Source organism: Episyrphus balteatus, chromosome 3, assembly GCF_945859705.1.
Source record: "Episyrphus balteatus chromosome 3, idEpiBalt1.1, whole genome shotgun sequence".
NCBI lineage: Eukaryota > Metazoa > Arthropoda > Insecta > Diptera > Syrphidae > Episyrphus > Episyrphus balteatus.
This window is the reverse complement of record NC_079136.1, coordinates 12,853,804-12,866,450: the sequence shown is the minus strand read 5'-3', so window position 1 is coordinate 12,866,450 and position 12,647 is coordinate 12,853,804. Positions and strand designations below refer to the sequence as shown.

The following is a 12,647-nucleotide window of genomic DNA, read 5'->3' as shown; positions in this document are numbered from 1 at the left end:
TGCCGCCGGCTACAAAGGGGTTAAGTCATAAATGATAGTTTGCCAGAAAATGCAAAGTTGAGCTAATCGATGAATTTTTGAGCATTGATCTCATTTTTTTATAGGAAAGAGTTGTTCTAAATTTATGTTTTTGATACCAAATAAAATAGAAAAAAGAGGTTATTCATATTTCATCGAAACCCGAAAAGTGCAATTTTGTGACTTAACCCCTTTGTACCCGGCGGCAAAGAAATTATATTCATTATATAGTATTGAGCTAGAGAACCAAGCTAGAAAGAGAGATTTACTCTTAGAACTACTGTATTTAATGTAGTGCATGTTTTTTCTCTGCTCTGAGTAAACTTAAAATGAAAAAATGGATTCAAATTAATTAAATTTTTGTTGATTGAACATGCTATTTACAATGGACTTAAAATTAATTTATTTCTAAGATACATACATTGATTAGCAATATTATACCTCAGTAAAATTTTACACGGTAAACAACAACAAATAATTGCTAAGGATAATAAAAAGTTTCTTATTTGTTGGTTTACAGAGACATTTTTATTCTGAGCTTTTTCAAACTTCAACAATAACGGATTTGGTATTACAATTACTAAATAAATAATTATTAAATAAATAATTATTATGTAGATACATCTACATATAATACATGAATTAACTTAGGTAATTTAATAAGTCTGTTTACTAAGTTGTCCTCGGGGTGTTTTGCTTCCTCATAGAGTCGCTTGTTGCTATATAGTATTTCTGCCACTGTTGGTCGAAGAAAAGTCCGTTGCACAATCTCAATAGTTTTCTCTCGAGCATTTGTAGTTTCTTCATGTACATACATATGTCTTGGAGATGGTACACCATATGGAATGCGCTTGAAGATCAAGAGTTTCTTTGGTTGGCTTCATCCTGTTCTTTTCTTCATCAGGAGTTGAAGGCGACAGAAGGCAAAGTTGGCTTTTCTGAGGACCAAACACGAGTGATTTTGGATCTCAGGGTTGTTAAACCTCGTAAAGCAATCCCCCACTCACCTCCCTAAATACGGCTATGATAAGGGCTTCTATCCATAGGCTGTCAAATGCTTTTTTTTTTTGTTGACATCCAGAAAGTATGTAACATGATAGCTGTTGTGATGACTTGGCAAAACTTCATGAGGGGATGCAGTGTGTGTGGAGCCATCCCGAAAGCCGAACTGCATGTCTGGGATGTCGCTGCCAAACTTTTTGAGCTTCCTGAGTGTCAGCTCTTCCAAGAGCTTACTTAGATTGTTGAAAAGAAAGATATAATATAATTGGTCATGATCATGTCCCTAGAACCTTTCTTAGGAATTGCAACGTTTGTTGCATTTTTTCATTTCTGTGGCAAGTAGCTGTTGTTGAGTATGATTACTAAGAAGATGTAGAATTTGTGTTGCTGAATATTGCTTAATCCCGGTTACATAGTAGGGTTCTTTTTACATTCCACACACTTCCTGACCTAGCGCAACCAGAACACAAAACACCACAAAGTAAAATACACAATAGCTTTAAGATGAAATTTCAAACTTAGATCACACTCGGAAAAGATTATTTTAAATTTTTTTTAAAGAATCGACTATCAACCCTGACAAACTTGTAAGAGGAAGTACCATTCAAATGTATCGCCTGGCTTATTATTTTCAAAAATAATTTCCCCATCTTGAAACCCAAAATGTTTCGCTTTGTATATAACGCTAAATAAATATTGAATTTATCCGAGTTTTCGAATGTAGATATTAATTTTATTTTTGTCTTGGGAATCTATTTGTTTTGTCAACTGTTGCCCTCATTAAGCTTCTAAATAGTCTCACATTCGTTTATACACAAGAGCATATATGGGAAGGATCATACACAAACAATTTGCAGTCTCTTATTAAACTCTCAAACAATTTCAGGCATATTTCAACTCATTGAAGCCTGCGATCCCAAAAATATATTATTGGCACATGGTAAACCAGATCGTTTGCCGATTTTGAAAAAAGAAATCTCGGATAAATACAAAATTAAATCCTTTATTCCAACATTGGGTGAGGAATGTTATATACAAACACCCTTAAAAATTCCACTACACAAAGTCTTATATTTTCCGATGCGAAGTAAATATTCTGAACTTTGTGCCATTATGACACCAAGTCTACTAAAACGAAACAAACGTGTAAGTTTTTGGATATTGGTTTTAAAAGATAAACGAATATTAATACAAAGTCCGATTGATGCTATAAGAGAAGTACACGAAAAATTTAATAGCATGGATTTCAAAACGAAAATTATTTTTGATGAACCAGGAACAGATAAAAGCTTAGCAAAAAAACTTTTCACAATAATAAATAAAAAAATTGTTGATTGGCCAGTCGTATTACAAGAAGATAATACAATCAAAGTGGAAAGTTTGAAAATAAACGTTCAAACAGATGTTGTCAATTTGAAAGATAAAATCGTTTCAATGACGTGGCGGAACTGTGACGAAGATATTGCTTTTTATGTTATTTATATGCTAACAATGATACAATAAACAATATTATCATCTGTCATACTATTACTTTTGAAAACGAACAAATAAAATATTATTTTATGCATTTGAAAAATTTAAATACCTAATAAACTTTATTTTCGAATTTAAAAATGTTGTCATATTTTTTTGGGAATTAGAACCAATAAACCAAAATTAAAATTTATGGCATCTTTGGTAAGAAAAGGAACGAAAATGGGTTGACCTGTAAAGTTGCTCTTTTAGGAATTAAAGTTTCACAAAATATACTTCTTTTTCTCATATTTCTTGCAGAATTATAGAATTCAATTGAAGTTAAAAGAAAAAGGCAGTCGATTTGATTATTTAATACATATGTTTTAAAAAACATACATAATACCTACAGAAAAATTTAATAATTTAATGAAGGTTTTTCAGAGTAATGAACACAAAGAGTCATTTATCAGTATAAAAAATAAAAGTGGGCCCAGATTACTTCCTTGAATGACTCCTGAATTTTAAAAATACGATCGCTTAGATATAATTGAAACCATTTCAAACAAATTGGATAGAATATCCGATTTTTTTTATCAACATTTTCTTATAATAATATTTTACAACATATAGTTGCAAAAATTCATAACATTTTTTGAGGTACTTTTCCCAGTAAGTTATAAAACCATGTTGGTTGGGGAAAAATACTTTACAGAATGTTTGTGGGTGTATTTAGCTATAAATGTCACAGTCAACATTGGTAATTTAGCGGAAACAATAATTTGACTGTTATTGGTTAGTGCATTAATATCGTATTTTTTTTTTTGTTATTTCTTAAAATCATGCCGAAGATGAAAAAAACAAAAATGTACGTTGTACGTCAATTTTTTTTTTAATTTTACACCGGTTACTTCTTTTATTAATATCCAACTTGAATCTGGTAGAAGCATAAAGTGATGCATTTCTGTGTCATGTGCATACGTAATAAAAAGTATATTTTAGGTTCAATGTACAAGTGTCTTAAAAAGTGTCATCTGTATGTAAATGTTTAAACCTAACCATTTTGCAAAACTAAAAATGCACAAAACAGCACTAACCTCACTGTAAGCTTATTATTAAGTTAAATATTATTTGTGTTTTAAGGGAAAATTATTTTTTCAAAGAGTTAAAAATAAAAGCAAACAAAAAGTTCGCCGCTCAGCTCTATTGTTTAAAAGAGACCAATTTTGCTCGCGTTTGTTTATCTGTTTCTTAGTATTTTTTACTATAAGCAAATAAGTAAAAATATACGGTTAAATGCAAATAAAAGTGATTTCCTTTATTTTAACACAAGGTATTAAAAAATGTGTTCTTTTGAACGCACTTATCCTTAATGGAAGTGTCTGTTGTTGAGATAACTTGTGTAGTGTTTTTTTTCACACAAGCCGAACTGTATGTCTAGGATGATCGCACTTTTGCTACTGAACATTTTAGAGGCCTAGGGAGATCCGTCGCGTTGGTTGACTACAGTTAAATTGTTAGGGTTAAAAGTTGTTGTTAAATTTATCACAACAAAAACATTACTGTTAAAAAAAGAGCCAGGTTCTCCTATGTTGAAATTATGCTGGCACAAAAAGTACTGAGATGTAAAAGTGTACCAAGTTCTAAAGTTTGGGTTCAAATTCGTATCAATAAAATTTTGATTGTTCTCTTGACAATTTTTCTTAATTATCGATTTTTAAAGTTATTTCAAAAATTGCCAAGTAAACAATCAAAATTTTATTGATACGAATTTGAACCCAAACTTTAGAACTTGGTACACTTTTACATCTCAGTACTTTTTGTGCCAGCATAATTTCAACATAGGAGAACCTGGCTCTTTTTTTAACAGTAATGTTTTTGTTGTGATTTCACTACTTTTTGCAAGGTATGGCTGTAGAATATAAAATCTCTATATTTGATGAAAATTCAGTGAAAATGGGTGGTTGCCACGCCCCCTGCCTGAAATTCTCAAACTTTAAATTTTTTCCTTTGTGTAAACTACCAGCTCCACCATTCTACCAAATTTCAAGATTCTACGACAATCAGAAGTGCTCTATAATAATTTATGAAAATTCAGCGGAAATGGGCGGTTGCCACGCCCCCTGGCTGAAATTCTCAAATTTTAAATTTATTCCTTTGTATAAACTATTAGCTCTACTATTCTACCAAATTTCAAGATTCTACGACAATCAGAAGTGCTCTATAATAATTTATGAAAATTCAGCGGAAATGGGCGGTTGCCACGCCCCCTGGCTGAAATTCTCAAATTTTAAATTTTTTCCTTTGTATAAACTACCAGCTCTTCCATTCTACCAAATTTCAAGATTCTACGACAATCAGAAGTGCTCTATAATAATTTATGAAAATTCAGCGGGAATGCCGGTTGCCACGCGCCCTGGCTGAAATTCTCAAATTTAAAATTTTTTCCTTTGTATAAACTACCAGCTCTACCATTCTACCAAATTTCAAGATTCTACGACAATCAGAAGTGCTCTATAATAATTTATGAAAATTCAGCGGAAATGGGCGGTTGCCACGCCCCCTGGCTGAAATTCTCAAATTTTAAATTTTTTCCTTTGTAAAAACTACCAGCTCTACCATTCTACCAAATTTCAAGATTGTACGACAATCAGAAGTGCTCTATAATAATTTATGAAAATTCAGCGGAAATGGGCGGTTGCCACGCCCCCTGGCTGAAATTCTCAAGTTTTAAATTTTTTCCTTTGTATTAACTACCAGCTCTACTATTCTACCAAATTTCAAGATTCTACGACATTCAGAAGTGCTCTATAATAATTTATGAAAATTCAGCGGAAATGGGCGGTTGCCACGCCCCCTGGCTGAAATTCTCAAGTTTTAAATTTTTTCCTTTGTATTAACTACCAGCTCTACTATTCTACCAAATTTCAAGATTCTACGATAATCAGAAGTGCTCTATAATATATGATGAAAATTCAGCGGAAATGGGCGGATGCCACGCCCCCTGAATTGAAAATCTCAAATTTTCGATTTTTTCCTTTGTATACACCACAAGTCCTATCACCTTGTAAAATTTCAAGTTTCTACGATATCGGGAAGTTCTCCATAATTTTGATGATCTGTCAGTGAGTCAGTGAGTCAGTGAGTCAGTTACGGTTTTTGCGATTTTTGAAGCCCTATATCTCAGAAACTACTCATCGTAGGAGGCTGAAATTTTGTGAGGAGTTTGGTTTTTACGAGCTCAACAAATGTAGTGAGTTTGAAATTTCTAGCATCTTTGGTGTGGAAGTTAGAGGGGGGTCGAAAATGGCCTGAGTTGTTTCCTGTAAATAAGGGTGTAGTGCCAAAGTTGCTAGAGAACTTGGCTGGGCACTACCGTGCCCCTTGATTATTACTCGCCCACAATACTAAAAAAAGTTTCTGCATGCACTAAATTTCGAATGCTAAATTTTGAAAATCAAAAGTTAGGAAAAAAATTATTTTTGGAATCTTAAAATTTAAGTTTGCATGAATGTATAATGTACAAAATAATTTAAAATTAAACACACTTCTTTTAACACATTTCAACATTGTATAATACTAAAAAAAAACATAAACTAAACAATTAATACCAACCTTGTTTGTGTTTACTGTGGGACTTATGGACCAGGCTTAATGATTAACCAATTGTTAAGGTGAGGGCTAACCTTAAAAAAAAATAGTTTAAAATTATGAGTGATTGATTATTCCTAATTATATTCCAGGGATAATTCAACTTATTCAAAAATGTGCACCGAAAAATGTTATCCTTACACATAGATATCGTACTATTCATGAAAACCTTGATGTTTTGTGTTCACAAATTAAAGAACAAAATAAAGTCGTTGTCCATTTGCTTTTGACTGGCGATACCTGTACTGTAGAAACAAGACTTAAACTTCCTACAGAAGACTCATTGGATTTGCTGAAAAAAGGAATAAATACATGTAAGTCTCGAGGCTGTAGACCTACCCCAATTAAAAGAAATAGTATCTTTACTATACATGTGGCAGAAGAAAATCGAATAATAATGATAAATGTCATTGAAGCTTGCAAGGATATATGTATGTTAAAAGATGACGTAGTTTTTTGTGGAAAATATAAATTCGATGATCCCGATACAAGATCAAAATCCGAAGATAAAATTTATACTATGTTTAAAACAAAACTTAAAGAATGGAATGTAAAAATAGACGAGGATTTAAAAGTTACCATTGAAAGTGTCAAAATAGAACTGGTGCCTGATGAAGAAGACCCTTCACAAAAGTGTATTTCGATTTCATGGAACAATCAAGATGAAGATATTGCTATGTACATTATTGAAGTATTATATAATTTAAGTTAAAAGAAAATTAAATCCTTTAAATTATTAAATATTATTAGACATAGAATATTTGTTAATAAAATGTGAGAAAAAAATTTTTTTACTCAAACTTTCCATGTAAAAACTAGCACTACCTTAATTTCCCTAATTTGTTTAAAACTGTTAGACGATTTGAGGCTATCCATTTTCTAAATTCATGATAATGTCCTATTTGAATGTATTTGTTTTTCTAAATGCTCTAAAAAAAACATTAAAATGAGAGCACAAGAAAGATAAATTTTTCCATAGAAGGCAATACAACAGGGACCAATCCACAGCTTTGGGAAACCGACGAAGTTACGAATACCAGAGTTACGGGCGACAGAGTTACGAGCGTCAAAGTTACGCGAAACCGAAGTTACGAAAAACCAGAGTTATGTTAAGCTATGATATGTGATTTTTGGGTTGGCAACAATTGCGAGGAACAATATGGAATTATGGAAATACAAACAAGAGATTAACATTTTTCTCATTGGTCAGAACTAAATGAGTAAAGCGCTATTTAATCTTGTAAAATTTTGATTGGATAGGTTATCCTTATTGCAATTGTCAGGTATTAATTGATGATAAATACTGAAATTCGTTTTCTTTTTAAACTCAATTATTAAATTTTAATATACATCAACTATAGTTGACAGTAGCAATTGGGGTGACAATCTTCTAACGAACCAAAAAAAAAAAAAAAAAACATAAAATTATGATAGTTGGGCAGGTATGACACAAAAAACCTGCCCATATGGCAAATATACAGGGTGTCCCAAAAGTAATGGATCAAACGAAATATGCTGATTGGCCTACTTAAGGGCTTTCAGAATTTGGTAACTTGTTCATCGCAAATCCTTACGGTTTTTGATTTAATGCAATTCTTGTGAAATTTCGAAAAATCCCTACTTTGCAACAGTATTTTGCTTCCTGTGCCCATTATTGATTTTTGTTTTTTAAAATTCTTTTACAAAAACATTGCCAAATAATTAGGAACAATTAATTAATCAAAATATTTTTTATTCCATATGCCATTTCGCTGCAAATTAACTTACAGTTTTAAGTTTTATAAAAAATCAATTTCTAACTTTTATTTGAGATCAACACCGCAAAAAAAATATGTACGGTGTGAGAATGGTTTATTATTTTAAAAAGTTGCCCTGTTATTGTAGTTTTCAAAAATGTATAAAAGTTTCCAAAGTTGCAGTTAGATCGCAAAATATTAAAATTTGAATTCAACAAAACAGGGTTTTTCAGAGCAAAATTACAAACAAAAATAGAGGCTTTTGTTCAAAGAAAAATAAACAAATAACAGTTCGAGAAAATTTGTTTATTTTTGGTTGTTTTTTATTCTGAAAAACCCTGTTTTGTTGAATTCAAATTGTAATATTTTGCGATCTAACTGCAACTTTGGAAACTTTTATACATTTTTGAAAACTACAATAACAGGGCAACTTTTTAAAATAATAAACCATTCTCACACCGTACAAATTTCTTTTGCGGTGTTGCTCTCAAACAAAAGTTAGAAATTGATTTTTTATAAAACTTGAAACTGTTAGTTAATTTGCAGCGAAATGGCGTATGGAATAAAAAATATTTTGATTAATTAATTGTTCCTAATTATTTGGCAATGTTTTTGTAAAAGAATTTAAAAAAACAAAAATCAATAATGGGCGCAGGAAGCAAAATACTGTTGCAAAGTAGGGATTTTTTGAAATTTCACAAGAATTGCATTAAATCAAAAACCGTAAGGATTTGCGATGAACAAGTTACCAAATTCTGAAAGCCCTTAAGTAGGCCAATCAGCATATTTCGTTTGATCCATTACTTTTGGGACACCCTGTATATGTAGGTATATTAGAATTTTGTTTATTAGGTGGGATTTTTGTTTGATTTTTAACTTATCCTGTGTCAAGTAAATACACAAGGAATGGGGTTGTTTTTTGCATAAAAAGATTAAACCACACCCATTTTCGTTAAAATCTATTAAAATAACCAATGAGAATCGATATTCTCTTATTTATGTTTCCGAAATTCCATATCGTTCCTCGCAATTGTTGCCAACCCAAAAATCACATGTCACAGCTTAACATAACTTTAGAATTCGTAACTCTAGTTTTTCGTAACTTCGGTTTCGCGTAACTTTGACGGCCGTAACTCTGTTGGCGTAATTCTGTTATTCGTAACTCCGTTACCATTTCCACAGCCTTATTAATGAGCGAATCTAGTATTTTATTTGATTCCACCGTATTTAATAAATACCAAAACAATCGAAATAATTCCTAGAATTTTCTAAAAAAATATGGACTCAAAATTACAAAAAATAAAATTCTAAAATAACGGCAAAATTTACATTATTATGCAATATTAAGGTAATAATATTTGAAAAATTTATTTTATAAATCAAAATTTAAAAAAATGTAAAAATTACGAATTTTTATTCTTTCTTATACTTAAATTACTGTCAAAAAATACATTTTTTTAATGGTCAAGAACTGTAAATAAAGAAACAAAATCTTTCGTCAAAAATGTATCCTTTGAAGAAAAATATTTAATCAGCTCCCAGTGGAGGATACATTTTCGACAGCTGAAAATGTATCTTTTCACCTCAATATTTAACTTTAACCAATTCACACATGGCCTTAGTATAAGAATGATCTGTCATTGTCTCTTAGTCTAAAGATTTAAATCTTGACATAATAGTATTTTAAGTAAAAGTGTCTTCCTTGTGTTAATGCTGAAAGTATTTTTTTATTATTTTTACTACTTAAAATAAAAAAATAAAGTGCAATTACCAATTAACGTAAAACCTATAACTTTAATTTATAAATATTTTACATTTTCTTTAATTATTATTTTAAAAATTTAGTTCAGTAACAATAAAGTATAAAAAAAATTATAAAAAAATGAATTTTATATTAAAACGACTTTGTAAGAAAATTTTTAAGTGGTTGTAAACCTGCTTTTACAATTTAGTTTTGTTTAAAAAAGAAATTCTTACCGATTCAATATTACCTATACCTACATACGTTTTTGGATTCAAGGATTCAGCTGAAAAAAAAACGTAAATTTCATTTCAGTAAAATTTTTTTTTTAAATCCCTAAGCAAAAGTGAATGAGCAGAAATGTATTGGGTTTGATCCAAATACTCCATCAATCACAAGAACTACATAAATGTTTGTCGTGGAATTCTTCATCTTTTAAAGAAAAAGAACATATTGAAATATACGGATTAATTTTATAGATTTACCGCACATTTCACAGATTTCTATAATTTATACTGGCTCTTAGTACTGCACTATACTATATTTTAACATAAAAAGAGCATTTTCAACAAATGTTAATTCGTCTGATGAATTACTCAAGAATAGATCGATTTTCAGATTTTGTACCTGTTAAGATTTTGTAATAACAAAAATTCCACATACGCCACAGTGACCCTTTATACATATGTGCATTGTGCACCCATAATAATGCAAGGCTCAGAAACTAAAAAAAATGACAAATCAAATATTAAAATGCGCAAAGACCGTATAGGGATACCACGTTTGGATTGACCTTCCAGAAATCTAGATTTAAAGTCAATAGAACATACTTTGCCTTTGCGACCGAAATACACCTCCAAGGAGTTTTTATCAACAGTGAAAGAAGAATCAGGAAATATTTTACAAGACTTTCAAAACTTAATTCGTGGAATGAACAGACAACTGCAAGTTGTCATATGCGGTAGGGAAGGCAATGCCAGTTATTAAATAAAATTATTGGAAAGAATGTTTCTATAACAAACAAAAATTATCTCAATATCAGTTTTCAAAGCATGAATTGTAAAATTTTGTTTGTCTTTTTTTTGGTTGATAATACAGTAGCATTTTTTCGACTTACCTACAATGACCAAACACAAAAAAATTCACACTAAACCATTTAAAATTATATACAAGGTCTAATTACAAGTAAAGAGGTGTGCGTTAATTTTGAGCAGGAATGTAGTTTCAAAAATTCTTAATTTTGCATGAAAGTCTTTTATAATGTCTTGCAATCTCAACAATATGAGTGTATAAAAACGAATATTTAACTAAATAAGTGCAGCTACTTTGCAAAATATCATTTTAAAGTACGAGTAGATTTGCATTCGCATTAATTTTTGTGTGTAACAATGTGCACTTTACCATTGTAAAACTTATGTCCGCTTAATGCTGGTGGTGTTTTCGAAAATATTAAGGTGAAAGCAATAAATTGATTTCAAATTGATTCAAAATGATGAATAAAACAAATTACAATTACAGGATTATATCAACTTATTGAAAATATTGCGCCAAAAAATGTTGCACTCATGCATGATGAAAATCTTACTATTCTCCAGGCCTTACGTTCAGAAATTATGGAAAGAATTAAAGGCGAATGTTATTTTGTTCCAGATGGCGATACTTGTTTTATAGAAACTAGATTGAAAATGCCAACAGAGGATGACTTGAATTTGCTTAAAAATGGTACAGATATCTACAAGTTTCGGGGTCTCAAACCAGTTTTAACTAAAAAAAGAAATGTTTTAATTATACACGTTGCTCAAAAAAATCGAATTGTAATGCAAAATATAACTGAAGCTTTCGATATGGAAACTATAGAATTAGTGTATAAAATATCATATTGCACAGAATTTAAATTCGAGGATCCAGATTCAAAATTGAAAACTGAAGAAAAACTTTTGATTATATTTAAAGAGAAGATTAAAGGCTGGGATATTGAAATGGACGACGATTTCAAAATAACAATAGAAAGTGTTGAAATTAAATTAGGTTGTAGTGAAAATAATCCAGCAGAAAAAGTTATTTTAGTTTCCTGGAAACATAGAAATGAAGGACTTGGCCGGTATATTCTTGATATATTTCATAATTTAGGTTGAAATATAGGTATGGGTCAAAATCATGGAGGTGGAAAATTTGAGTTCTAAGCATTTTTTTTTTATCAAAACAACATTAAATTTAAGTTTTTTTTCCAATTTACCGATTAAAATAAAAGACATGCAGGTAGAGAAATATTTGTATTGTAGAAAAATTTTAATTCAAATGACTTAAGAATACATTAAAATCAATTATTTTTAGGCATATTTTTCTTAGCCACTTTTACACATAATTTATAAATTTGTATACTTCTAACAAAAAAATTAATCAAACAAGAATTAAGATGACCACCACTAGTTTTGATGTTTGGCAATAAATTGAAAAAAGAGTACCTCAACTTTGTTGTGCTCGTCCCATTTATAAACAGATACATGATGGCTATACCGAACATTTGAGCATGAAATTTTTGAATTTTTATAATTCGGATTTCGAAATTTCCAACCTCAATGATTTTGACCCTTATAAGAACACGAGGGTATGGTTCAAGTGGTAATAATGACAGTGAAAAAAATGTTCAAATTTAAGTACACTAGTTAATATTTTTTTTGATTGGGTTAAATTTTAAACTAAGTTCATAAATTTTTTTTATATAAAATAAGTTTAAAATTGCTTTAGTTTTAATATAAAAATTATTTTATTTTGATTTTTTTTTGCCAATTACAATATTCAATAGTACTATCACTTCTCTACCAAACACCACAGATTTGCATTAACTTAAACAAAATTATTACAAATTTATGTTTTTAAGTTAAATGAAACTAAGATATATAGAAAAAGGTTAAATAATTAAGTACATAATAAGGTTAAATAAAATTATTATTTGAACTACTTATTAATATATTGCAAACCAAATGATTAAAAGAGTAAATAAAGTACAAATACATAGAAGATATGCAAAACTTATATTTAACTAT

General features: G+C 30.0%; 1 protein-coding gene across 7 annotated transcripts in view; it reads left to right on the top strand.

Moving 5' to 3' along the window:
* The window catches only part of LOC129913519 (integrator complex subunit 11), a 33,821-nt gene that overhangs the window by 17,068 nt on the left and 4,106 nt on the right, over positions 1 to 12,647 (top strand). The window contains exon 3 of one of the 7 annotated variants that reach the window (XM_055992251.1): positions 11,119 to 11,753. The exons of 4 other annotated variants lie outside the window; for them this stretch is intronic. In XM_055992251.1, the coding sequence (XP_055848226.1) occupies positions 11,119 to 11,735 (617 nt within the window). In that variant the 3' untranslated portion in view covers positions 11,736 to 11,753. Of the gene's footprint in view, positions 1 to 1,906; positions 2,578 to 6,215; positions 6,871 to 11,118; positions 11,754 to 12,647 lie in introns of those variants that run through there. 2 more of the 7 variants (XM_055992248.1, XM_055992250.1) reach the window with 2 other exon arrangements.